The 27,315-nt window shown below is 55.1% G+C and overlaps 2 protein-coding genes across 3 annotated transcripts in view; one reads left to right on the forward strand and one right to left on the reverse strand.

The window, feature by feature from the left end:
• Positions 1-9,605, forward strand: part of ABHD12 (abhydrolase domain containing 12, lysophospholipase) — a 36,611-nt gene extending 27,006 nt beyond the window's left edge. For both annotated transcript variants that reach the window (XM_082757462.1, XM_082757461.1), the window contains exons 6-13: positions 2,821-2,866; positions 3,884-4,013; positions 5,517-5,554; positions 5,693-5,772; positions 6,025-6,107; positions 6,949-7,027; positions 7,349-7,476; positions 7,820-9,605. In XM_082757462.1, coding sequence (XP_082613588.1) covers positions 2,821-2,866; positions 3,884-4,013; positions 5,517-5,554; positions 5,693-5,772; positions 6,025-6,107; positions 6,949-7,027; positions 7,349-7,476; positions 7,820-7,859 — 624 coding nt within the window. In that variant the 3' untranslated portion in view covers positions 7,860-9,605. The remainder of the gene's footprint in view (positions 1-2,820; positions 2,867-3,883; positions 4,014-5,516; positions 5,555-5,692; positions 5,773-6,024; positions 6,108-6,948; positions 7,028-7,348; positions 7,477-7,819) is intronic.
• Positions 9,606-10,108: 503 nt separating this feature from the next.
• PYGB (glycogen phosphorylase B) lies at positions 10,109-25,969 on the reverse strand. The gene is made up of 20 exons (XM_082757460.1): positions 25,599-25,969; positions 23,686-23,787; positions 22,004-22,082; positions 20,935-21,038; positions 19,732-19,863; positions 17,306-17,417; positions 16,607-16,689; positions 15,587-15,730; positions 15,178-15,270; positions 14,910-15,056; positions 14,630-14,793; positions 14,145-14,259; positions 13,315-13,416; positions 13,054-13,201; positions 12,643-12,701; positions 12,190-12,331; positions 11,688-11,895; positions 11,435-11,569; positions 11,281-11,347; positions 10,109-11,068 (listed from the first exon to the last, which is right to left on the reverse strand). Exons 1-20 carry the CDS (start codon positions 25,839-25,841, stop codon positions 10,916-10,918), a joined length of 2,532 nt encoding a protein of 843 aa, XP_082613586.1. The 5' UTR covers positions 25,842-25,969; the 3' UTR covers positions 10,109-10,915.
• Positions 25,970-27,315: the final 1,346 nt, after the last annotated feature.

A 27,315-nucleotide genomic window follows, 5' to 3' on the forward strand; every position in this document is an offset into this window, starting at 1 on the left:
TTAGTAATATTTATAAAAGAAATATTTCTAAAAGGTATAAAAGGCAAGTAAACAGCGCTGGGTGTGCAGGGAGTCTGCGCTCCACCAACATGCACACACGAACATCAAACTTCTAAATATACAGACCATTGCTTTACATACTAAACCCGAGTATGCCTATACATATGTACCATCAGGAAAGGTAACAAACAATCCTTTAAGTTCCATGACTTAACAGTCTCCATTTTCCATTCCTTTTGAACAACATGTCTCGCTTTAAGTTGTCAAGCAACTCGCTCTTCAGGCCTTATGTATCCCGTTCTTCCCAGATCGAAGAAAAGCATATCCATCTCCTTTTCAAGGCCAATAGGCCTGGGTCCAAAGGCACGTCCAGGTCAACAGGGGGTGGAACAGCAAAAGCCTTCGATGGCTGTAGCAGCAGAGGGGCCCATGGCGTAGCAGTCGGGTCAGTAAAGGAGCCCGCAGCTCCCTCACTCTCTGGCAAGCCACACGTTTCTGACTGTGGCCCCACAGGGCTCTTTAAGGCCTCAGAGACTGCTCGCCAGGTGTCCAGCAATCCCACTGCAACCTTGTCATTTTTAGTTGCAGAGTCCCACACCTTGACCTCAGTTTGGTCCCATATTTCAGGCTCATAAACTGTCCGATTGTTAATAAGGAGAATAAGCTGTAAGGTTACCAGGACAGTCTTTGTTCCTAAGGACGTGTGATTCCCCATAATGCGCAGCTGCTTACCAGCGAGAGGCAGTTGTGTGCACGGGTCTGCTTCTCTCAGCTCGAACTTCTCTCCAGCTCCAGTGCACCATTTCCAGAGACTTTCTGTACGAGCTGCTCTGAGCAGTTTGCTGAGTCTGGCCGAACCTATCTTCATGAGGCAATCAAAGTGCCTGATCCCGTCCTGGTCTCCATTCTGCCAGCCTGTTCCTCTTCACTCCTTTTTCCTGCTTCTTTATTGATGCCATAACTTCATCACATCGTGTTGCCTTTTTATCTTGAGGGCAGTTTCCCCTCTTATACCCTTCTCTCCACAGCAGTTCTTTTCCAAACAACTTTTCATTGGTCAAACAACTTTGCATATAACAACAGCAAACACCCAGAAACTTCCATGCCTTAATGGCTGGAGAACAAGAGACCGGAGACTGCATGGAGTCTCCTGAATCACCCTTCTTTGTTCCCTCTAAACTCTTTTATATTCCTGATGGCCTCATCATTAAGAGTCTGATGTTACCATCAACCATGGGGTTTTCCAACCCCCATGGCCACACTCCCAAATCTCCCCCTTCTTTATTAATATCAGCCATTTTCTCAACATGAATTACCACTCCATATATAACACAGCAATCGTCTCATGACCGGGTGGCTGCTGGCTGGCTGGTTCTGTTTTGCTGAGCTTTGAGTAAGGATGTGGCTTGGCTGTGACGGTAACGCAAACAGTACCAACTCCCGCACAGACAGCATTAGAGAGAAAATCTCTCATGTTTCTACGTGCAAGCTGCAGATAGAGTAACTCTGTGTCAAACGAGATGCTGCTGGCAGCCAGCACAGCAATGCAGGGTAGAGGAGGGCAGTGCAGGCCCCGTGCGACAGCAGAGACCTTGGAAATGGGGACGCAGGCCGTGTTGTGGAGGAGTGCAGGTATGAGCGGGGCTGGGAGCGGGCACAGCCCGGCCACGGGGACAGGGCTGGGAGCAGCTCACCCATGGTCGTGGTTGGCAAGAGAGATGCAGGGCTGGGAGCTGTGCAGAAGTGGTTTTAGATGTGAGGAAGAGAATGTGTCCAATGCATTTAAAACACGCCCCGCAAGGTAATTGGGGTTGTAACATAGAGTCACAGACTGGTGAAGAGAAAGTAGCTTGTTGTGCGCACCAGAAATGTACAAAGATGGATCCCAAATGGACCTTAGAAGGAAAAAAGGAGATGCTGTCACCATCATAGTCCCCCCAGCAAAGGATTTGGATCGCCAACACCCCTCTCTGTATGGTGCTCTCTCTCTTTTTTTTTTTTTTTCAATGAGATTGAAACTATTAACAGAAATCATTCAGACTGTCAGGATTTTACTTACACTAAAAGCAATGTGTTGGCTTTACACACAATTTCCTTTGGTCCATTAAAAGATTAAGAGTGTAATGCAATACTAAGATGGCATTTCTAGCACGTATCCTACAGAGGTCACAGCAGCAGTTTAATCTTTTTGTGACTAATTTTTATCCAGTGCAGAGCTGTTAGAGTCATACCAAGCAATGGTAGCTCAGAATGCTTGTGCTGTTTTTACCAAGGCACTTTTCCCAAGCAAGTTTACCTAGTGGGGATATTATTTTTACTTGCTTTTAATAGATTTTGCTAGGATTACCCCTGTTAGCGACATAAATCTTCACGATAGAGCAATTGTAAGTTTTAGGTGTATATGTTTAAGCCTTCTGAAACCTGAAACGGGCCTTTGCATGTTGAGCTCACATTAGGGAAGTTTGAGCAGCATAAAGGAAGCAGTTGTACTGTTTCACTAGAAAACCTGAAAGTTTTTGTGTGGCTTTTGTTTGGTTGTATGGGAAATGGTCACTGGGTGTTTGTAGATATCAAGGGTAAAGCTGTTAAAGGGGTGATCTACATCTCAGTCCAGGAGACAAGGGGAGGAAAGCCAGCAGACTGAAATGCCTGCTGCTTGAAAGCCCTGTGCCTGCTACGCTGAAAAGCTCTTAAATTACTCCTTTACCAAGTCGGGTTGATAATGCTATAAATCAGGTCCCTGCACCTTGGCCTGAGGCAAGAGCACGGCCGCTGTGGTGGCCTCTGTGAGAGCTCTCTGTGTGTTTCTCTCCCCTCCAGGTTCTCAGCTCCCTCGGGTACCACGTGGTCACATTTGATTATCGAGGTATGTGGGCTTCTGTTATTGTGAAACACTTGTAGCTATCTTTCTTTTCTAAGTAACAAAATAATTACTTTTCTTTTTAAAGATAATCTCAGGGGAACTGTTGTTTTGCAAACACTTGCTGTTAGCTAATCAGCTGTGGTTACCGTTTCTCTTTCAATTTTAAGTTCATCCTTTTCTTGCCTTTAAATCGTACAAACGAGACATGGTTATTCTGTGATGTGTAACTACGTGCTGCTGCGTTGACAATTCAGAGAAGCTGTATTGGATGTTGCAGATGTTTCTGGTCTTTAAAGCGTTTCCAGAAATCTCAAATTTCCATAACAAAATTATTCCAAAGGGCAACAAAATTAGCAGGAGCTGTGACCATTTTGCAGCTCTGTGCCACTAGCAGTCGAGTATCTGCTGCTCTTCTCAGAGTTTTATTTGTAGGAGCTTGCCCTGCTTTTCAGTCCTGCTGGCTGGCAGCAGCTTCTCCGGCTGCTCTGTAGGTGTCAGAAGGGATGTGGGATGCTTCCTGCTCAGCGTGAGGTGTGTAGACACCGTGTAATAGGGATAGAGCCAAATCAGGAGGGTGGAAGATGGCTGGAGGGCCCTGATCGGACAGCTGGACAAGCTGACGTTGCAACAGCTTTGTGCTTGGGTTTTGATCCCAAGGATCCACTTGGTATGCTTTTAGGGACTGCACTTAGGAATTGGTTTTATGCGTGCAAAAGCAGCTAAGGGCTGGGGGCTGGGCTGTTGCGGTCAGGGAGGTACAAGAATAGTGTGGCAGCGTTAGGGATCCAGCTGGTGTTTTTGTTGGTGATCAAACCCACAAAAACCTCTTTGCAGCCAGCAGTTACCTTGTCTCAATGACTGCTGATCAATCAGGGCTCTAATCCCAAACTGCTGAGGTGCACAGAGAGATGAGCAGAAACTGCCTGTGCCTGATTCTTCTGCAGGTGTGCTGCAAGGGGAGAGCTGTCTGGCTTTGCAGAGCATTTCACGCAGCTCACAGAGGGACCGTTTGTGTTTCAGGCTGGGGAGACTCGATAGGCAGCCCGTCTGAGAGGGGAATGACCTATGACGCCCTTCACGTCTTCGACTGGATAAAAGCAAGAAGCGGAGACAACCCTGTCTACATCTGGGGACACTCCTTAGGCACGGGGTGAGTATCTAATCCCAGGGGGACTCAGCACCTCCTGACAAACACCACGCACTGACCTTGGGTGAAGGCGCTGTTTGCCACAATCCCCAGGCCGGCTTGGCTTGGAGTCTGGGGCATAGCTGCTGCAGAGCAGCTCCCCTTCTGCGCTCTGCAGAGTGAGAAGGGCTACAGTGAATGACTGTGCAGGAGCTGGTCTCAAACCTTCATTGCCCAGAGGGATACGCTGGAAAAAGGCACTTAGAATCTGATGCTATTTGATCGAGTGGAAGGCGAGTGGGACTGCGCCGATCTCTTCCTGTGGTGAACCTGTGTCTGTGTTCATCTCAGAGCAGAACATCGTGCTGCTCTGATATTCTGGAAGAGCATCCCAGACAGGCTGCATGTGCATGCGGTTTTCCCTTACAAAATGTTCTTTTTCCATCCTGACAAACATATTGTGTGTAATTAATATTCGTGTAGGTGCCTGCATGGCTGCGCTGCTGGCCATCGACAGTGTTTACGTGGTCATGCTTGGCACAGGGAAGTAGGAACAGTGAGAAATCTGCAGTCCAAAGTGCCTTTTCCTAAATGTTTTTTTTTAACTTTCCTTTTCCACTTAATTCCTTTCCTCTGCCGTCTGGAGGCTGATCACTCTCAGCAGAGAACATGCACTCTTATCCCCTTGATGTGGGGATGAGTGGAGGGCAAACACAAGAAGTGCTTTGAAATTAAACTGTGTGCAGATGAGAGTGTTTGAGTCTACAGTGGCTTGCCTCGCTGTCCAACAAAACGTGGTGCTGGGGCAGGGAGGGGTTTCAGGAGAGTGCCTCTTCATCACCAGGATACTAAATGTCATGCTTTGTTTGAGAAAAGGCAGATTTTATTTTTTCCTTTGGCTCTTCCTCTTTATTTTTGCTGTGCTCAGGGTCCCTTTCTGGGTTGGAGCATTCCGGTGACATTTCCCAACGCACTGTGATCTGAATGGCCTGTGACTGTAGCCAGCCCAGAGTCAGAGCATTTTGTAAAAAACTGTGCTTGGAGGATTCAGCAACTTTTGGAAATGTGTCCATCCCGTTAGGGAGGTGCATGGAGGACACCTTTTGGCTTTCTGGCCCAGCTGTGGCCAGCGTCACCCTTGGATCCCTGTGCTCAGCTTCCTGGAGCTCAGTAACCCTTTGCCCATACTCCTGCCTCCCCCTCTCTGCTCCTCAGCCCTTGTACCCTTGAGGTAGGAGGCATTTTGCACCACTGTGAGTGTGCCAGGAGCCTGAGAGCCGCCTCAGAGAGATCCTGTAAAGTGGCTACGTGGTGTGCTGCTTTCCTGGCCTTGTTCACTTACCTAAACGCAGGTGCCTGATGCCCTTTGTGGGCATCGGTGGGGTTTGGGAGACCTGTGGGAACCAAGTCACAATGCAGGCAGTGTGCGGTGGCAGTGTAGTTGTACATCTGCCCCCTGCTACCACCAGAGCCTGGTGTTTTGCAGAGGGACTGTGCCGGATTAACACCCGTTGTTCTCCTTCCCAGGGTCGCAACAAATCTGGTGAGGCGCCTCTGCGAGAGAGGTAAGTCTGGTGGGCTGCTCTCGTCCCACCTGGCCCAGGTGTCGTGACAAGGCTGTCCTTGGCGTGCCGTGGTGGCAGCTGCTCCCACGAGGCAGGCCCTGAGCCCTGCATTTCAGCACGGTGCCTTCGGCTTTTCAGAAACACCCCCGGATGCCCTGATACTGGAATCTCCCTTCACCAACATCCGGGAGGAGGCGCGGAGTCACCCCTTTTCCGTGGCAAGTACACAGCGGTTCTCCCAGCAGTGGTGTGTAATGGCAAGCTCCCTGAGAGCCTGCTCCTGAGCGTGCTGATAAGAGGGGCTTGAAACAGGAGAGGAAAAAAGGTGCTGGTGGAAACATGGCCTGTCTCCTTGCAGAGAGCACAGCCAGCAGCTCAGGGATGTTACAGGGACAGCAGAGGCTTGTCCTGTTCTGCTGCTTGTAACTGTCCTGCTGCTGCCTGCCACTAACACCAGTTTTTCCTTTCAGATATACAGATACTTCCCCGGGTTTGACTGGTTCTTCCTTGACCCCATCACGACGAGTGGCATTAAATTTGCAAACGATGAGAAGTGAGTGTCTTCCCTCTTCGCTGGGCTTTCAGCTGTGGCTGCAGTGAACCAGGGCAAGCATCAAGGAGCAGACTGTGCTCTCTGCTCTTTTTATGTTGAAGCATTGTACTTGCTGAAGGGATTTCAGTTGCTCTCACAGCCCTGAATGCAGCACAGCTTTGCACTGCGGAGCTTTCTTTTTAATTGGTCTTAATGAGGAGAGATGCAAAAAAGACTACTCTGGGATATGCTAATTTGATCCTGGTGATTTATGCTTTTCAAGTGTGCATTACACGTTAAGCAGTAGCATCAGGACTGCAAAGGTTTGGGATTATTTCTCTGGTGTGCATTTGCATAAGCCTCCTTTTTGCATAATAACGTCTGCTTTTTAGCCTTTTATTCAAGAGGCTGAGCACTTAGCAGTTGGGTTTCCAGTTGCGAAACCAAACCAGACCTTGGGGGACAATGCCTTGCAGTGATGCGAGCCGCTTTGGGTCTGAGCAGTAAACAGCTCTTCCAAGGATGCCTTCTGCTAGAAAATCTGCAGATTGAATTAATGGTGCTCGTGTAATAGCATTTTCAAGACCTGAACTGCAGTTAATGACCCACGGCACACGTCAGTCACTGCAGCTTCCTTGCAGATCCAGGCGTGTTGCTGCCAGTGCCGGGAGGCTGCTGGGGGCCAGCCTACGCTTCCCAGCCCTGCGTGCTGCGTTGAAGCCTTGCAGTTGTTTGCTTGCTCTATTTTTAACTGGCTTTGCCTGACATCAGTAAGGGGCTCTCTGTGTGTAGGAGTAGTTTTGGGCAGGGAGGAGAACGCTTCCAGTCTACCTGCTCCTGATTGTCATTGTCTGCCTTACAGTGTGAAATACATTTCCTGCTCCCTGCTCATCCTTCACGCTGAGGACGACCCGGTGGTACCGTTTCATCTGGGAAAAAAGGTAGGCATGTGGCTCTGCCTGGAGGAAGCGACTGGGGTGGCCAGAATAATGCCCCAGGGGTGTTGATGAAGCCAGGCAGAAAGGCAGCAACAGCAGGACGTGCATAGAAACGCGTGGCCTGGAGGGGCTGCAGGTTCTGTGCTGTCGGAGGGGGCAAATCTGAGGCTGAGCGAGAGGTTGCAAAGCTGGGCAAGCCAGGACCACCCCTGAAAGAGGTGTGGGGATCTGGGGGCTGATTTGGGGTGGGATGGCTGGTTTTGAGCTGGGGGGTGGCTGGTTTGGAGTGACACGTGTCCCTCACCTGCTTCCCCTCGGGCTCAGCTTTACAACATCGCTGCGACGTCGCGGAGTTTCCGGGACTACAAGGTGCAGTTCGTCCCGTTCCACACAGACCTCGGCTACCGGCACAAATACATCTACAGGAGTCCAGAGCTACCTCGAATACTGCGGTAACAGCCCAGCCAGCGGGGGCTCCACGCCATGGGGGGGTGCTGCTTGGGGTCCTGGGTCAGCCCTACAGAAGGGGAACTACAGAAAGGGAACCACAGAAAGCTGGGGAGCGCTCCCCCCTCTGTCTCGGCTCTGCTGTGAGCTGGATGCTCTGGAGGGGCTGTCTGCAGAGCAGCTGCTTCTGCTGCATTTACCTCTTCTAGGTGGGTGGCAGCAAAGCTCGCTGCTGCTCCCTCTAGCTGCAGGCACTCAGCCCCAGTATTTGCCAGGGAAACAGAAGCCACAGAATCCACCAGAGCGTGGGACAACTGAGAGTCACTGCCGTGTTGTTTCTTTTCCTAGGGAATTTCTGGGAGTATCCGAACATGAGCATCATCACTGAAGACTGGCTGCTTGGCAGCGGTTTCCCTTTCTTTCCTTCCCCTCCCTCTCTCTCTCCTTTTCCTCCTCCCTCCCCGTGGGTCAGTCTGCCATTCTTCCATCCCTGGCACTAACGGAGGTCAGGGATTCCCACTCCAGTCCTGATGTGTACCCTTGGCAACTCCAGCTCCCAGCATCAGCGTCTGTGATGGTAGAAGAAAGAAGTTGGTGGCTTCTTTTTTGATGTGGACGGAGGGGTGCCAACAACCCAGGAGCTTGTACCAAATGGTGAAAAAAGCAAGCACAACAGAGCCTGGCCTGGCCAATCCAGCGCGGTACCACTGAGGACAGACATTCCTAGGACACGTATGTCATGACCAAGGGTGTTTCTTTCACTTCCAAACACTGCTGCTGTTTTTTGGATCACATACAGACTCATTTGTAGGTGAATGGCTTTTGCCGTGTCTCCATACTACAGCTGTCTTGCTTGAGTTTGAGGTGTTCCCTTTCTAGGAAGTACACGTTTTGCCTTCCCTTTTTTCCCGCTAAGTGGCTGTAATTACAAACACACTGCAGATCCAGGTGGTGAGAGGTATTTTTGTTTAGCTCTTCAGTCACAATGTGCTGCAAGTGGTGGGCTAATTGCACACATTTGGAAATAAAGTGAGATTTTTTTTTTTTGTTCTTCATTTTCCAACATCTATTTAAGGGAAAAAGACGAATACCTTTTTTTTCCTGTTCCGTACAGTTTTCCTTCTGGACATCACTTCTGCTCCCCTCCCTGTTATCCTCAGTGGAGCTCCTCCCTTTTCTCACATGCACTTCTTAGGAGTGGCTTATACAGATAAATTACAGAGTTGGGAGTTTAAACTGGAAAGCATTAAGCTTGTGTTTTGCCTGACTTCCCCCTTCTGCGATCAGCATGGGCCCAGGATGTGGGAAGGGGTGTCTTCCATTTTCCCCATACACAGCCAGCCAGCTACGTGCTTCCTTTGGGTGGGAAGAACTCTTGCGTTTTTATTTCCCCTCATCTACATCTCAATTCCTTTTAATTTCCTGTTCCTGGTGGCTACGCTGTTCCTCTGTAGTTACAAGCAGGCAGTGACACGCAGTCCTTGATGCAAAAACAAGCCTGGGCTTCTTCCACCTTTCTCCTTCTGCCTCCCTGCTGTGTTCTGGGCACCACGGGCACCTCCAGCAGCAGCTTTCTCTGCCCATCTCACTGCTGTGTTTGGAGCACACTGTCCAGGAGAGGGAAGTGGTGCTGTAGGTTTAGTCACTAGTGCTCAGAAGCGAATCGTGCTGCCTGAAGGGTCCATTCAGGGGTGTACAGCGTAGTAGAAACTGCTCGGCATGCATCCCCGTTATACCTGCAGGCTCATCCTAGTTGCAAAGCAGACCGTAGCTTGTTCTCGTACTGAGACCCTTCTGCCATTAGCGGGGTTAGCCCTGAGGTTTCTGACCCGTGATACTCATAAGCTAACTGTGCCACTTAAATTATGTTTGATGCACTTGTATTTATTGCACTGACAGAAGAGGAACACTTAACGTGGCTCGGGGGAGAGTGACCTGCACATTCCAGCTCACGCTGCTGCCGGCAGCTGGCTGCCTTCCTGCGGGGCAGAGCTGAGGGCCCGGCGCGGGGCCGGCGGCTGGTGGCGATCCCAATGCCCCCAGCCCCGGCAGGAGGCCAGTGAGATGCTTGGAACTTCAAACCGAAATGTTTATCTAAAAGTGGTGTAGTTTTAATAAAGGCATTGACTGCTGATCACTTCAGCTCTCACCTGTTTTTGGGATGCTTTCCCTGCTGGGGCAGGCCAGCTGCGTGCGTGGCAGTGCTGCAGTAGGGCTGTGGGGTGGGAGAAGGGGCTTGCAGCTGGGCCTGGACAACTCTTCGTGGTGGTACTGCTGCCAGGTCAGGGGAGCAGATCTCCTGGAGCCTGGCTGAGGCTTTGGGGAAAACAGCTGCCTGTGGGGTTTCAAGCAGAGCCCCCCCTGTGCCATTTCCAGGCTAAATCCAAGCCTGTAACCCCCCTCCCAGTGCACGTAGCCACTGTGCAGGGAACTGGTGCTGGCCTGGTGCAGCCTCTGGCCCCATCTCCCTCCTGTCCCCCCTGGGTGCTGGCCAAAGAGCCCATCCTGCAGGGGCGTGCCATCCCCGTGACAGTGCCAGCACCCGGCATGGTGCTGGCTGCAGGGGACCCTGTCTGGAACTGTGGTGTCACAGCTGGAGCCCCAAGCAGCAGGCAGTCACACCAGAGTCAAACCAAGGCGTGTTCAGGTTGCTTTAATGAGTGGGTGTCACACAGGAGTAGTGGTGCACTACAGGGCACTACGGGTGTTAAACTGACCCCAGCCCCACGAGGGACACGTGGAGCAGTGCGGGACACAGGAGCTGGCATAGACCCAGCTGGCTGTGGCAAGCAGAACCTGTTCCACACAGATACAGATGCTCAAAAATAATTATAATGATAAAAAAAATATCCCTGGAGTGGTTCAGCTACTGGGTTTTTAATTAATGGGTAGGGAGGAGGCTACAGCAAGCTCTGTGATCCCGGCTGCTGATCCCTCCTGGTGGATCACAGTGTACGGAAGCGGCACCTGCACTGGAGGCAGCCCATCTAATGCCCAGTCCCTTCTCCAGGCCTCCTGGGGTTAGGGGGAGGCTGGGAGGGCGGGCAGCAGCCTCTCCTTCCCCTTGCTGCTGGGCTGGCACAGCCCCTGGAGGAGACACAAGACACTCGGGGTTGTCTACACCCCGCTGTGGGGCAGGGAGGCCAGGCCGCATGCAGGGGGAGGGCAGGAGTGAGCTGGAGATCCCTTGTTAAGCGTGGAGCGGTTGCGGAAGACTGATCCGTGGCTGTCTCACTACAAGCACGTGCAGGCTGGGGACGTGGGGGCAAACACGGGGTCCTTCCGCCTCTCCCCCAGCTCCCGGTCCTCGGGCAGGGCTCCTCCTCAGAGCACCGTTCTACCCCCGAGGGAAAGGCCTCGCTCCTGCAGAGCCGGCGGTGAAATGCGGGTGAGGGCTGCGGGGCCGGGCACCCTCCCCTCCTTTTCCTCCCCTCTGTGCTTGCGTCAGTCCCGGGGGATGTTGGGTGGGGGGATTTTTGTGGAGGAGGGCTCCACCCCCCAGATCTCCTGGGCGTACTCGGTGATGGTCCTGTCGCTGGAGAACTTGCCCGAGCAGGCGATGTTCCTGATGACTTTCTTCGTCCACTCCCGGGGGTCCTGGGAAGAGGGGAGGCGAGGGCAGCGGTCACGTAGGGCACCAGCTATATGCATGGCTTTAAATACGGTGCTGTGGGGCTGCTGAAGCCTCAAAACCCACCTCACCCTGCCCCGTGCCCCACAAACGCTGTGGGGTGTGAGAAGGGCTCCCCAGGGGTACGCTCAGCCCAGTGGCCCCCACTTCTCCCGCTGGGGCTGTGGGCAGCTCTTACCATGAACAGCTGGTCCACTTGGCCTTGGCATTTAATGTAGGCTTCGTAGTCAGCAAACACCTTAAACCTGAAAGCCAGAGGGCAGAGTAAGGCTGGGGAGTGCCTGCTGCAGGGTCCCAGGCGGGGCAGCGCGGTCATCGTCCCCAGGCCTCACCTGTCATGGTGCATGAGCATGTTGACAACGTCCCTGAAGCACCCGGGGTCCCGCGGGGAGAAAAACCCACTGCTGATCTGGTCGATGGCCTGCCGCAGCTCCGGTAGGCGCTCATAGTACTCCAGCGCATTGTACCTGCATGAGGAGGAGGCACAGAAGGGCTGTAGGGGCTGGGGCCATCCCCTGGGGCCCAGCACCCCAAGAACTGGGATGTGTTTAGGGCAGGGAGGGCAGCACGCCCCCCAGCACCGACCCTTTGCGATCCAGGGCCTCCACGTCCTCCACCCGCATGCCGAAGATGAAGAGGTTTTCTTCGCCTGCCTCCTCGGCCATCTCCACGTTGGCTCCGTCCATGGTGCCGATGGTGAGGGCCCCGTTCAGCATGAACTTCATGTTGCCGGTGCCCGAGGCCTCCGTGCCAGCTGTGGAGATCTGCTGGGAGAGATCCGCTGCTGGGATCACTGCCGGGTGCAAGAGAGGTGGGAGTTAGCCCTCGGCTGGCTGCAGGATAGCAGAACAACTCTGGGAGCTGCTCGTGGCCTGCTGCCCCTTCCAGCTCAGCGCAGAGGCCAGAGCCAGGCACAAACAAAGGCCCAGCTCTGCCACGAGCCCCTGCAGCTGCTGCTGCTCCTGCCCCAGGCTGGCTCCCTGCCCCATGTAAAGCCCCACAGGCCCTTCCTAAGGGTGCCCAGGTGACCTGCTGCGACAGTCTTCTGTCAAACCAGCTTCTGGGCTCAGCTGGGACACAGACGTACCCTTCTCCGCCAGGGACACGCGGTAGTTCTCCAGGAAGATGACCTTGAGCTTGTCCCCCACGTAGGGATCGTTGTTGATGACCTCGCCGATGGACGTGATGAGTTTGATGATCATCTTGGCCATGTGGTAGCCAGGGGCTGCCTGAAAAAGAGCAGCCCAGAGAGGGTGAGGGCTCTTAAGGAAGGCAGAGCACAGAGGTGCCAGTTCACGCCCTCACTGTGAGAAGCTGGGCCTCATATGGGTCTGCTCTTCACAAGGATCAGCCAAAACCCAACTGGGAGAAGCCCTAAGCCCCAGGAGGGCCTTATCAGCCCAACTAGTCCATGACAGAGCCCACTGGCACAGACCCCCGCTGGCTAACCCGCAGCAAACCCAGCAAAGCCCCCAGAAGGGACCAGCACCTTCCCCACATCCCAATACCACCCGTGCACCGAGGCTGGGAAGCACTTTACCTTTCCTCCGATCATAATCGTCCTAGGCACAAAGGATTTGGACGGGTTGCTCCTGATGCCTGGAAGAGCAAGGCATAAACTACTGAAGCAAAGATAGGCCGTGAGCCCAGCACACCTGCACAACCCCGAAGGCCAACCAGACATCTGCCAAAGCTGTGCTGGGCAAAACTGGGCTGCAAAGTACTTGGAAAGCTTCTCCAGACAGCCACGAATCAGAGCTGCAACGACCTGCCTCCCCTTGGGAAGGGGCAGGGGGACGAAGCAGACACTTGGGAGCAGGACACACTCCTGACATTGCCAGGCTCAGGAGTCCTTGGCCACCAGCCGGTGTGCATTTACACGGGGATGCTGGCAGCAAGGGGCTGGCAAGGGGCACCCCGGGACTACCAGCCCCTGCCAGGCAGCACTTACGGTTATAGAGGGTGATGGCATGCAGGCAGTTCAGCAGCTGCCGCTTGTACTCGTGGATTCGCTTGACCTGAACATCAAACATGGATGAAGGGTTGATCTTGACCTTGTACTGCTCCTCCAGGTAGGCTGAGAACTTCAGCTTGTTCTCCTGGCGAGAAAATCTGATGAGCAGCAGGCCTTGTGCCAGCAGCGAGGGCTGGCTGCTGGGATGTTCCCCGCTGCCTTCACCCTTCTTCCCCCCCCGCCTCCAGCGCTCCTTACCTGCTTGACTTTTGCCACATCCCTGATAAACATCTCGTTATCGATGAAATCCAGGAGCTTCTTCAGCTGGCTCAGGTCTGTGACAAAGCCTTCCCCGATTTTCTAAGGGAAGGAATCAAAAGCGGAATGTTTCACCTGTGGGACATCTCCCCCCATCCACAAGTGCATTTCCCCCACAGAGATGCCACAGCCCTGCTGGGAAGAGCAAGAAGAGACACTCTGGACAGAAGGGGCAGAGTTCCTCATGGCAAATTGACTTTTCTGTATCAGGCAGCTCAAAGGTACAGGGAAAAAGGGGAATTGCAAAAATGTAAACCAGTCCCTTTCTCTCAAAGAGCTTCAGAGGAAGGGTGTGTGCATGTGTACCAGGGCCTCCTGGCAGCTGGAGAAACTGATGGGCAGGACATGAGAAGTAACTGCACAAAGCTTTTCAGCCATTACATACCCCAGTGCGAAGCAAAAACAAACAAACCTCAAGGGCCTGCTAAATAAAGGAGACAAAATTGGGGGCTCTGAGGGAGCTCCTTCGTGGCCATGAAGCTTGAATGCTTTTGCAGACACCCCATTTCTACACACCGCGGTGCTGCCTGACAGCTTGTCTGCAGCCACTGAGAGGGAAAGGAGCCAGACCCAAATTTCTGCAATTCCTTGGCCAGCTCTTCCCCAGAGACTTTAAAGCTCAGCCGACCTCACACCTACACGTGCAACAGGCATGCTCCTAGCGGGCTGTCCTTGCTCACACCTGCCAGACCTTTCCCTCAGGCTCTGTTCAGGATTTGTGAAGTGCCCAGAAGCAAACAGCGGGGATCACAGCTCAGCCCCTCGCTCACCTCGGCGATGACATCGGCCAGTCCCGGGTTGCACAGCAGAAGCCAGCGCCGTGGCGTGATCCCGTTTGTCTTGTTCTGGAATTTCTCCGGCTCCAGCTCATAGAAATCCTTGAACCTGGCACATCAGGGAGTAGGGGGCACACTGAGCCACTCTGCCACCACCCAGAGCTTCTGCTGGGCCCCCAAACGTGCTCCTGACTCAGGACAACCTCTGCTGATCTCATTGCACTACTGTGAACTCTGCACTGCCTCTCAAACCCCTTCCTCAGCTAATGCCTAGGATTTCACCAGCTCTGAAGGGAGGTGAGTTAGACCCCATACACTCTCAAATAAAGTAGTTTCTCCAGCCCTCCAACCCAGCAGGACAACCGAAGCAGGCCTTGATGCCTGTTTGCCCCAGCCAGCCCCCCGGGTTCGCAGGCGAAGCTGAGTGAGCAGAGAGGAGAGGGGAGGTTGGTGCACGCCGTGGGTGCCCCCCAACTCACACTGAGTGCTTCACAATGTCGGAGTGGATGCGGGCCACGCCGTTGACGGCGTGAGAGCCGATCACACAGAGGTGTGCCATGTTGATGCGCTTGCAGTCTCCTTCTTCGATCACCGACATCCTCCGGAGACGGTCAACGTCCCCTGGGTAGAGAGCTGCCACGCGCTGCGGGCGGGCAGGAAGAGGGGCATCAGCTACCCAGCTGTAGGGCCTGGCAACACCCCCATCCTAAAAGACAGCTGGGGCGAGACCCACAGCCCGCGAGCAGCCAAGTCCCTTACATCCAGGTGCATTTGGTTGAGGGCGTAGATGATCTCCAGGTGACGGGGCAGCAGCTTTTCGAACATGGAGACCGGCCAGCGCTCCAGGGCTTCGGGCAGCACGGTGTGGTTGGTGTATGCACAGGTCCGTTTCGTGATCTCCCAGGCCTGCATGCAGACAGTGGGTTAACACACACATGCCCGGGCCAGGATGGGGAAGAAAGCCTTATTTAAGGGCAGGACAGCAACTCTTGCCCCTGCGAGATATGCGCCTCCCAGCTCTGCTCACCTTGTCCCAGTCCACCTTCTCCACGTCCACCAGGATCCGCATGAGCTCTGGGATGGACAGGGCAGGGTGGGTGTCGTTTAGCTGAATGGCCACCTGCAACACAGACTCGCCGGGCTCAGAGGTGGCAGTGACAGGGCTCTGACTGTGTCCCCAAGGGGTCAGGGTTGGGGGAAGACTCGAGTCTCTTCTTATGGCTCACAGCACCACACATCCCAGAAACGGAGCTCCACAACCTTCAACAGATTTGCTCCAAAATGCATTTATTTCCCTGGAAAACGAGCTCCGAGATCACTTCTGTGTTCCAACCCAAACTGCCAGGGGCTTTGTATACAGCAAAGCATCCTGCTCTCCCACACCACGGGCAGGCCTGGCCGAAACACCCCTGGGCCCTCTCTGCCCACAAACTCACCTTGTCTGGGAATGTTTCAAAGCTTGTCCTCACAGGGTCTCGACAGCCGAATTTGGAGGACTTAAAGCGGCGGATGATGTCTTGGAGGGTTGCGGCCACCACGAAGTACTCCTGCTTCAGCCGCAGCTCCTTGCCTTCGAAGAACTGCATGAGGGGGGACACGCAGGTGTCAGTGCTGAAGTTGGCAGCCCAGCCCCTGGAGATGCTGCTGTCCAATCTGATGGGCTTCTCAACAGCTCGTACATGCTCTGCACTTTGTCAGGCCAAACCTAGACGTTATTCATCCTGCCTCTCAGGCAGCCAGCCACGCTACATCTCCAGCCGTGCTACAGCCTGCTGTTCTCAGCTGCCTCCAGAGGGCAACAGAACCTGACACATCGCTGCTGCTCCCACAGACCAAGCACAGCTCCCTCCCTCGCCGCAAGGCCCTCTGCAGGGTATTTGGAGCAAGGATTTTGGACTCCCTGCAATAGCCAGGAGCCGGTGTCATTTATAGACACACCAGCTGCCTCCCGTGCACACCACGCATCACGCTGCTCTGTTTTAAAGCACCAAGAGAAATGAGTGGGTGGGGTAAAGCCCAGGAGATGAGCTTTTCCAGCACAGACACTAGTCCATGACTGGGTGCACAATGACAGCATGACCTGGGATAATTCCTGTGTGAGAGATCCCTTGAACTGGGGCTGGAAACGAGTGCCCCCTCATAGATGCCTCTAAAATAAGGACTTACTTTTGCAAACAGTAAGCCACGTAAGTTGGCGACTGCCTTGAGCATGAAGGCAGAAAGCAACTGTGTGATATAGGCCAGGCCCCAGCTGCCAGCAGTCAGCAGGGACACTGGGGCCAGCAGAGCTGCGTCTGTTCATTGAGAATTGCAGAGCCAACACATTGTGTTAAAAACCCTCAAACCAGAACAACAACCATCAGGTGGCCGTGACCTTCCACTGCCTGCAAACAAGGCGATAAAACTACAGGAAGGATGAACCCAAGCAGCCGGAAAGAGAAGCAAGAGTCACTCACGTTGTCATTCGGGTACAGGACTCTGGATATGTTTTCTGCCAGGTTTCTGTCCAGCACTGCCTCGATGTAGTCACCCACATTGACTGCAGTGAGAGAGAAATACACACAGCACTGCCACAGCTGCAGATCAAGAACTGAGAACCCCAGTTCTGTGTCCTTGATCCTTCCAAGTATTGAAGAATGAATTCAATCAGTCTTGTCCAAACCATTTCCCCTTCTGTACAGCCTAGCAACTGTTAGTTGCCCAGTACGTGTCCCTCAGCACTACAGTTAGAGCCTGAAAAATGCACTAGGGGTCACACAAGGACTCAAACAAAACCAGCAGTAAGGAGGGAAAATGCTGCCATTTTCCTTCAGCACTCAAGGATGCTGCTGCACAGAACTGGCTCTCCATGGCACCTGGGTGCTTGCAGAACACACTGGCACATGGTTTATCACCTGGGGAATGCACAGGGCAGGATCTGAGAGCGAGCCAAGCATGAGGGGGGTGAAACGAGGATGGGTGGGTGCACAAGGGTTCTGGAGGTGGTGTGATCCATGAATGTGCATTCAGCACTGTGTTTTTGAGGTAGCCAGGAGGCATGGATAAAGCAGGGCAGATGCAGAGTGCTGTGCCAGGTGCAACACACAGAGGAATAACTATGCCCCAGCCCCAGAGCCCACTGGCCAGAAGATAGGCAGTGGAGGGCCAGCACTTACACTCCTGGAGGTTGAAGTCATTGGGTGCTTTTGCAGACCACAGCCTCATGGTGTTCACAGTGTTGTTCTTGTATCCTGGCACTGGTGTGTCATACGGCATGGCGAGGACAACCTGCAAAAGGACAGCAAAAACTCCTTCAGAAAGAATCCAGAGGACACAGACAGCTCCTGGCTGTGGTGAAGATCCCACGTGCACTAAAACACAGCTGCTGAGGTTCACAGACCTGCTTGTTGTCACGGGCACTTTCAGCACCCACTAGGAAAGCACTGATACGAGAGGCAGAGTTGTTTGGAGCTTCACTGGCAAACAGGAGTTCCAAGCTCATCCATGAAACACCAGGCTTGCAAGCAACCCGCTGACCTTCCCAGACCAACCGAGTACCTGTTAACTATTCACCAAAGCCCTGCAAGCATCCTCAGCTGGCCACTGCTCTTCTGTCTGTGCTGGCACAGTGCTGGGGCACCTAGCTGATTCCATCTGGGATAAACTGCACAGCCTGAATCCTGCCCAGAAGCCCTCTGCAGCCTCCCAGCACCAAGCCTGGCCACCAAAGCACCATTCCCATAGTGGTGCATCCAAAAACTCCATTAAATGTATGTTGAAGCCACTTGAGTAAAGGCACTGAGATCTCCAGCACCTGAACTGAACGTGCATGAACTTGTGCAGCCTTCAAGTTATGCTTAAGCACCAGGATGCTGCCCAGGTGGCTTAGTGCTACGGAGAACACCACTGGGGCTTCTAGTTGAGCTTACACTGTCCAGGCAAGGCACGGGTGTGCTTCCAAGCTCGTGGGCTCCAGCTCACTGCTGTACCAACATCTCCATGCCTCCAAACCACCTGAGCAGTGAGGCAAGGCACCAAGCTCTGGAACAAAGCCCCTGAGGGCTTATGCCAGCAGAGCTGAGCAGTGCTTGCGGAGAAAAGCCCTGATCCTGCAGCACGGGGCCTGGCCACCTCTGTCAGGAGCAGCTCACAGCCTCCCAAACACATCAGCACGCAGTGCTGTGACAGCCCTGCAGCCACAGGCTTTCCCCAAGCACAGACATGAAGGGCAGCAGAGAACGGATGGAGCTGTGCTTACAGGGCAGGGAAAAGCCAGGCGGATCGGCATGTCGGCCCCAAACAGAACACAAACTCTTTGTGCTGGTGTCAGCAACACCTCCCCTCTGGAGAAAACCAGCAAGAGCTCGGGCTCTCCAAGCTGGTCTTACCAGCTCCGAAGATGGAAGCAGGCAGGCAGAGAGCCTGCCCTGTCCGAGCCACGGGACCGGGGCACGCATCCCATTAACTGCACGATGCTATATTTGGAAACTGCATCTTGGGCTTTTTTTTTTTTTTAAGCCTTTCCACTCTGTTCCTTCGACAGCACTGGCTGAAAACTCACTTCCCCGTCAGAAGCAGTCCGCTGCACAGCTTGGGATCCCTGAAAACTCCAGACTGACGCCGGGGTTGGAAGAGGAAAGCACGCAGAGGTGAGGGCATTCAGTCCCCAGGTGGATGTCTGCTGGCAGGGTGCCCCTGTGCCGTTCCCAGGTGTGTGGTATTGAGCCCTGCCAACCCGCCTGCAACTCGCTGCCTTCAACAGCTTTGTGGCTGTATGCTCCTCAGACAGACCCTTAACCAAAGTGGGAACAAGGCTAGGCCGTGTCCATAAATCCCCGAGAAATTCCCAGTCCTTTCCTCCTGAGGGCTTGGGGTGGAGAGGCTGAAACTTCTTCAATCCCCTTAATAAATCCACGCTTTTTCAGAGTTTGCCCTCCTCAGCCGTAAAGCTGGAACACCTTCATGCTGCAGCAGCACGTGCCCCTGGCAGGCATGTGCTCCCGGAGCACAGCATTACCCCTGTAATTGCGACATGGCCTCGCCTCGACCCGAGGCAGGGGAATGCAGGAGCTGGAGCAGCGTTTGCTCTCCACGCTGGTGCAGAACGAGGCCTCCAGGCAGACTGGAGACGTGAAACCTCGTCTACCCACCAGGTTGGCCTGGGAAAGAGGCACTTGCTCTGACCACACGAGTCGAACACCCGCTGGATTGCTGCCTGGCTGCCCCGAGAGATGGATCTCCACCCACGGCGGCGGTGCCAGAACCACCTGCAGGATCACTGGGTTTGAGCAAGCCGTGGCCGGGAGCAGCGCAGAACGAGCCAGGGCTGCAATCCTCCCCTGACATAAAGCCCTGCAAGAAGGGATGAGAGGTTTCACCCTGGAAATTGCTACAGATTCAGGCAGCAACTCCTTCTGTAGTCGCAGCTGCAGCTGAACATCATCCCCCTTCTCCCTGCCGCCAGAGGAGCCGATAAAGATGAAATTGCAAATTAGCAGAGAGCACTTTGCCAGAGCAGGAAAGAAGCAAAGCCCGACCTCGGCTAGCACGGGGACAGCCTCTCCCCCTCCACGCCACCCTCCCCAAGCCCAGGCCACTGTACCTGAGTGTCGACCCACTTCACGCCCTCAGGAGTGTGCTCCACGCGGCCGTAGAAGTGCACGGGGAGCATGTACTCGGGGCGGGCTTTCTCCCAGGGATTGCCGTAGCGTAGCCAGTCATCGGCCTCCTCCACCTGCAAGGGGCAAACGTGGCTCAAGACGGAACTCATTGTCACCAAGGGAAGGCTGAACTCAGCTCCCCAAAGGGGTTTGAAAAGCAAAGCTTTGGTAAGGTGGCTTTAAAAATGGATACACAGAGGTCTCTAGAGGACAACTGGGCTTTCTGAAACTTGGATGACCAAATCCCAGTTGGTATAAATCCACCCCGATTACGTTTGCAGAGCTGTACTGGTTTAAGCCATCCACACAAACCACACAGACTCCTGCACCCAGTGCCTCGAGGGCTCTGCATCCACTTTGATGGTGCAGTTCGTGGTTCCCTTGGAGTCCACAGGTGCTGCTCCTGGTCACAACCCACCCCCTGCGATCCAGCTCTTGCTGACTGCTCTGCCCTCTGCCAGAGAGCATTTCTCCTCTCTGCTCCTGACAGCACCAACAGGAGCAAAGTGAATTCAGCAGAGCAATCCACGCTGATGCGCACCACGAACAAGAGGGGCTGAGGCAAAGCCACTGTGTCGGCAGGTGATTTTTTTTCTGGGAGGGGACTAGGTCTGAGCCACAAGCCCACATCACCACCCCTGTTCTTTTTCAAGTGGCATTAAGCCAACTGCAGTGGATGCTTTTTGCCTCTTTTCCACCATTTACAGGGCCTAGCAACACAGCTTCTTTGTGGAGAAGGAGGAAAAACCAACCCTTGCGCCTCTCACCTACCTGACTTGTGGAGAGCTATTTTAAGGGGAAAATAGGGTTCTTTATGCACAGAAGCAATACAAGTCTCCTAACAGAAATAATTTCCAGACATACATGAGGAATAACCACTGCTTGGGGCAGTTTTTTAGTCTACTGTTGCTTACAAACTATTACAATCGTTAATGCTGCAGGGGAGAGTCCCTATTTAAGGGACTGCTGCCAGTCTCTGAGGGACCCCACGTGAGCAGCAGCACCCCAGGTTAAAATACAGAGGTTTTGGGCAGCCCAAGGCCCCACGTGCTGTTTGTGTGGCCGGGTCACATCCGTGGGCAGAGCCAGCCATCACAGCACAAAACACAAGGGGACGGGGCGACCCACGTGTGCCAACAACGTACCTGCCAGCCGTCGACAATCTTCTGGTTGAAGATCCCGAACTCGTAGCGGATGCCGTAACCGTAGGCTGCCAGCCCCAGCGTGGCCATGGAGTCCAGGAAGCAAGCTGGAAGAGCAGAGCATGATCACACTGCCAGCGACCTCGCCCCGGCTCGCTGCGGTGGTGGTGCGCTGTGCACGGGGCTGAAGGGCTGCCACGAGCAGTGCTGCTTGGGAACGTTTGTTGCTCAGGAATCTGCATGCAGAAGGGGCAGGAGGGGACAGCCTGCACCAGGACCCCACAAAGTTGTTGTTGAGAAGGGCAGGACCCTCACAGGAGTGAGGCCCTTAGCATCAGGTCAGTGCCAGGGGAGATTGGGGAGCAATGGTGCTGACACCAGGAGCGCCTGCAGCCTTGTGTGATGAAGGTGCAGGTGCAGCAACCTTCAGATGTGGACACAGCAGAGACCAGTGGCCATGAGGGGCAGCAGCAGCTCAAGCCAGGTGTGACAGAAATGCACCTAAATGCGGCGTTGCTGCAGCGAGAGCTCTTCTGAACCTGCCTGAGAAACCCATGGCTGGCTCGATGCCTGCCACGTAAAGCAGGGCTTCTGATCCTGACTCACCAGCTGCTTTACTATGAGCTCTGTCAAAGCAAAGCTTTCTGACCATCAGTCCAGGGCAGCTCTGGTAAAGCTCAGCCCTGGCACCTCCTCTGTCAGGCAGCTCTTGTCTCCAGCAGTCCTTTTGTGACAGGCAGATCAAAATAGCAGCCAACAATTCGCCTACGTGAGGGCTGCTTGTGCGCCTCAGGAAAAAAAAAAACAACACAGAAGCTTTTACAGGAAGGTGAGAAGAAAGGCTTCAGGCAGCCTCTTACAGCCACAGCCCAGTTTGCTGTGCTCCTGTCAGGCACCAAGGCATCTCCTGGATGCTGGCTGTGCGTAGTTGAGGTCCTGCTGTGGCAGGCAGCCCCAGGTGCAGGTGACACAAAGCCCTCAGGAGGCTGAGATGAAGGTGTGATGTGCTCCCAAGGAAGGCAAACTCCATGCCCTCGGAGCGAGGACGGGGCTCCCTCTCTCCCCGTGTTACCTGCCAGGCGGCCCAGGCCTCCGTTCCCCAGCCCGGCATCCTCTTCGATTTCCTCCAGCTCCTCCAAGTCCAGACCCAGCTGTTGGGGAAACAGCCACATGTCAGCACCCACATCCCCGTCCTCTGAGGAGGAGAGCACACACAAATCCCACACCGACCCGGCTGCACCTCACACAAACCACACGGGGCTCTCCCTGCAGCCCTTCCCTCACCCCCAAAAACACCTCACCGGCTTCTGGCCCTCGGGGGCAGCCTGATGAAGTGGAGAACAATCCCTCCCCAGACACCGCTTTCCCACGAAGCGGGTTTCCTTAGAGACACCCAACCAAACACTCGCCTCCTGGCAGCCCCTCCAGCCCCAAGGCCCTCCCACCAAGGAGGAGGAGGAGGAGGAGGAGGAGGCCCGGTGCCTGGAGGAAGGTCACGGCCACTTCTGCAGCCTGCGGCCGTGGTTTCCGCCGTTCCGCCCCGCGCCCTCCCACATCCTGAGCACCCCGCTGCCAAGCTGCCTGGCCGGGCCCCACGGGTGGAAGTGGCTGTCTCGTCTTCTGCAGCCCTTGGGGTTTTTTTCTCCTCTAATCCAAGGGCTGGCAGCCTCTCCAGGGGTTGTGCCTGGTTCAAGGAGAAGCCTGCCAGCAGCAAGGACGCTTGGAGAGCCAGGGAGATGCTACAGCTCCTCCCCAGACTGCTCTCTCAGAGCTTCAGCTCTCTCCGTGGCGTGACAGGGGGCACTAATACCAAGGCAGGCTCTCTCCGTGACAAAGCCACTCTGGATATGAGGCTTCGCAAAGGGACTCGAGGATCCTGCCTGAATAAAACCAGCCTGTGCTCCGAGGTGTGATGGCTCGGACAGAAATTCTCTGGAAAGCCCTTCCCATCCCTTGGCAGGGAACGTGCTGGCCATGGCCAGGGCGTTTGGTCAGCAAGCTTAGCACCTCGTTTGGAAGGACAGTGAGTGACAGAGCCCAACTTCTGCTAGAAATTGTAACGTGGGTCAGTCTGAGGGGTAGGGAAATAAAGCTTTTGGGTGAGGAAGCCCCCAAACTCCTATTCTGTCAAAAAGGTCACTGTCCTGCTGCAGATGGCAGCGAGCCTAAGTAAACACAGCCTGGCATCTGTGATCAACTCGGTGGTACTCAGCAGTGGCTGTGTTTTTTCCAGTTCAAACCCATCCAGTGACATTATAAAAATCAAGCCATTTCCCCACGCCCCCTTCCTGGCAATTTACTGTCGTCTGTCAGCGCTGCTGTAGGGCTTTCTATCTACGTGCATGCAAGTATGAACTGTGGTTTGGTGGTTTTGCGCTTGCCTTTTTGGCCCAGCCTCCCTCGGCAGGCTACATGACCCGTGATGAGCCACCACCTCTCCTACTGGTGGGAAATCATTTGCCCCTTGGGATCCCCCAGTCTCTGGGGACTCTTGGAGCTGCTTTCTGGATGCAGAGCCCAGTCACTACAGGAAAGGAGCGGTCTGAGGAATCTGTAGCTCAGCTCTTGAGGCACCCCGAGGTGCCACCACTGCCTCCTCTGGGGGTGGCAGGACTCAAACAGAGAGATAAAACCTTCATTTGGCAAAACAAAACATCCTCGGGAGGAGGCTTTGAGAAATACAGGTACCCAGCCCTCCGCATGGAAAAGTCTGGCCAGTTCTTCAGGGTGGACCCCCGTGCCCCAGGACTTCACCTGGTAAATGGCTTCATCGCAGGCGTTCTGCAAGCCCAGGTTCACCATCGTGTTCTGCAGGGTGCGGCCCATGTAGAACTCCAGGGACAGGTAATAAATACGCTGGGGAGGCAAAGCAAGACACAGCACATTTCACTCCCGGCTCATCACTTGCTGCGCCCAAAGGATTGCTCCGAAGTCGCTTAAAATTAAGATCAGCCCCAACTGTTTTCCAGAGCAGGGGACAGCCTCCCAAAGCGGCTCTTGGCGCCCGCTCCTGAACAACATGCACCACAGTTTGTTTGTCAGAAGGAGCCTTGCACGGGATGCTAGCCAACTCCCCGCTGCACATCTCCCTGCCAACAGCCTTCTATAGAAAAATCCCGTTGCCTGTTAAGAGTGTTTCCCTAATTAACTGCAGGCAGGAATTATCTAGGATGCTGAATTGTATCTTTACGTGCAGCCAAGCTCGGCCGAGGTGATGGCTGCGCCGGGCTCTTAAAAGTTTTCTCATGCTCCGCTGAAGCCGATCCAGAGGCTGCAGCAAGCAGGCAGCCCCCCGCCCCTCGCATACTTGGCCCGGCTTCAGGCCAGCCCCCTTCCTGCCAGTGATTTTCCAGCTCTCCTCTCGCGCTTTTTGAGCTGGGAGAAGATAAGCCGGCCAGGTCACCCCCGGGAGGGAAGGGAGAGGGCACTTGGGCGTGCAAGCTCAACCTTTCCCAGCCTGTTTTTGGCGCTGAGAGTGTTTCTCATCGCTTTTCTGTCCTGGCTGGGGCACTGTCTCTGTGCTGGAGAGCTCTGCAAGGCAGGATCAGCCCGGCGTGCTGGATTTTAGGCCATCTCTGAGCAAGACAGTGACAAATCAGATGCTCCCGGTGTTGACAGCTTTAGACACATTTCAAAGCCACCTGAGGCTGTCGGGGGCTGAAACAACCTGTGTTCACCCTTCCTCGTGTCCTCCCCATACTGACATGCACGTTTCGCTCTGCTGAAGGAATAAACTGTCCCAGGGGTGGCAGAGCTCCTGGCACAGCAGCACACGAAGGACGGGTCTGCGGTGACCTCCCGAGTTTCGGAGGAACCACTGCCTGTGTGGTGAATGCTAATGAAAGCCTGCTCCTAGGATGCGCAGCGGGGAAGCGGGCTACGCACGCTTTTGCCCTTACTCAGATTTTTCCATCACTACAGATATTTTTATACGTAAACAGGCGTTTTAACAGAGCAATAGCCTGGCTGTAAACCACGCTTCCCTTTGAATCCCTTTCCTTAGTAGCCGGGATCTTTACAGGCCAGTTTTGGGGCACTAAGCAGCAGGATTACCTGCTCTGGGAGTTTGAAAGGGACCCTTTTGCCCTCCTCATCTGCTCCTTGGTACTCAACAGAACAAGTAAAAACATCACATGGCGGCATGAACACTCTGCTCACTCCAGCCTCCCCCAGGGACGTGCTTCTAGCGAAAATCTAAGCGCAAGGGACGGGGAGCAACCCCTCTCCAGCCTCCTTTACCCTCGATGGGAGTCACACAGCCCCTTGGCGGTGCAATAACACGAACCACAGCACGTTTGGGTGAGCAAGGATAACAGGGAGGGCTCCACACACAGGGGTAACTCCTAGAGCACGTAAGCTGGGTGCAGCTCGGTGTGTCGGGGCAATATCCATAACCCCGAGAAAGGAGCTGGCTCGGTGCCACCAGCGGGCAGGGCAGGGCAGGGCTGTGCCTCCCCAGGCACACACCTGCCCCCAGGGATTTTCGGTTCAGCGCTGGGGCTCCCTAATTCATAAGGGCGAGGGCTGAAGGACACGCAGCCTGCAGAGACAGCGGAGCAGGCACCCAGCCAGCAAGCCGTGCCCATGCCCACGGTGGGACCACACTCACAGGGCTGCAAGCAGGGATTTGGGGCCAGCAGGGGCTCGGGGCAGGGCAGGGGGCTCACCTTGGGGTCCCGCTCGTAGTAGTGCTGCTGGGTGCGGATCCAGCGCCCCACCAGGTGGTCGCGCACCGTGTGCGCCAGGGCGAAGAAGTAGTCGCGGGGGGTGGCGACGTTGCGGTCCTTCACCAGGGTGAAGTGCAGGTGCCTGTTGAAGCTCTTGCGCACCTCCGCCACGTCGCCCAGCCCCGCGATGCCCCGCACGCTGATCTGCTTGCGCTTCTCCCCGTCGCTCAGCGGCGCCGCCATCGCGGCAGCTCCGCCGGGATCCGTCCCTTTTTTTCCTTTTTTTTTTTTTTTTCTTTCCCCCTTTTTTTTTTTTCCTCTTCCCGTTCCTGCCTCTGCAGCAGCCGCAGCGCCTGCGCCTCCTCTGCCCGCCGCGGCGAGGCGGAGCCCGGCCGGGCCGGCCCCTGCTGAGGGGAGGCCCCCGCACCGCCCCCGGGGTGGGCTGAGGGGATGAGGGCGGCGTGAGGCGATGGGGATGCACTCAGGGCATGGATGGTGGGACGGGGCATGGATGGATTCGGGGGACAGGGGAGGCGAGAAGGGATGGGGATGGCATGGAGCACAGCGATGGCCTGAGGGGATGGGAACTTTGCCTGAAGCTGTAGCGAGGTGGGGGTTGGCCTGTTCTCCCACCTGCCTGGTGACAGGACGAGGGGGAATGGGCTTAAGTTGAGCCAGGGGAGTTTTAGGTTAGATGTTAGGAAGAACTTCTTCACTGAAAGGACTGTTAGGCATTGGAACAGGCTGCCCAGGGAAGTGGTGGAGTCACCATCCCTGGAGGTCTTTAAAAGACGTTTAGATGTAGAGCTTAGGGATATGGTTTAGTGGGGACTGCTAGTGTTAGGTCAGAGGTTGGGCTCGATGATCTTGAGGTCTCTTCCAACCTAGAAAATTCTATGATTTTATTGCAGTCTCCCAGCTCAGAGACAACCACCTACTAGTCTGGCGCAACGGATTTGTGTGTTCCTTGCAGTAGCTGCTCCTTCAGCTCCGCTTCACATACCAGCACACGCATCTCTGCCATGCTCCTTCAGGAGCAAACAAGCCAGGACAGATTAAAGCCTCTTTCTCCAGATCAGTAAGATCCATGCCTTTGGTTTCACTGAGAATACAAGCCCTAAAAACAGGACCAGGACCCCCTCCCTCCCTGGGGCCCAGGACCCCCTCCCTCCCTCCCTGGGGGGCCAGGACTCCCTCCCTCCCTCCCTGGGGGGCCAGGACCCCCTCCCTCCCTCCCTCCCTGGGGACCAGGACCCCCTCCCTCCCTCCCTGGGGGGCCAGGACCCCCTCCCTCCCTCCCTGGGGACCAGGACCCCCTCCCTCCCTCCCTCCCTGGGGGGCCAGGACCCCCTCCCTCCCTCCCTCCCTGGGGGGCCAGGACCCCCTCCCTCCCTCCCTCCCTGGGGGGCCAGGACCCCCTCCCTCCCTCCCTCCCTGGGGACCAGGACCCCCTCCCTCCCTCCCTCCCTGGGGGACCAGGACCCCCTCCCTCCCCCCTCCCTCCCTCGGGACCAGGACCCCCTCCCTCCCTCCCTCCCTGGGGGCCAGGACCCCCTCCCTGCCTCCCTCCCTCCCTGGGGACCAGGACCCCCTCCCTCCCTCCCTGGGGGGCCAGGACCCCCTTCCTCCCCCCTCCCTCCCTCCCTGGGGACCAGGACCCCCTCCCTCCCTGGGGACCAGGACCCCCTCCCTCCCTCCCTGGGGGCCAGGACCCCCT

This window comes from Aythya marila (assembly GCF_965140915.1).
Source record: "Aythya marila genome assembly, chromosome: 3".
In the NCBI taxonomy this organism is placed as follows: Eukaryota; Metazoa; Chordata; class Aves; order Anseriformes; family Anatidae; genus Aythya; species Aythya marila.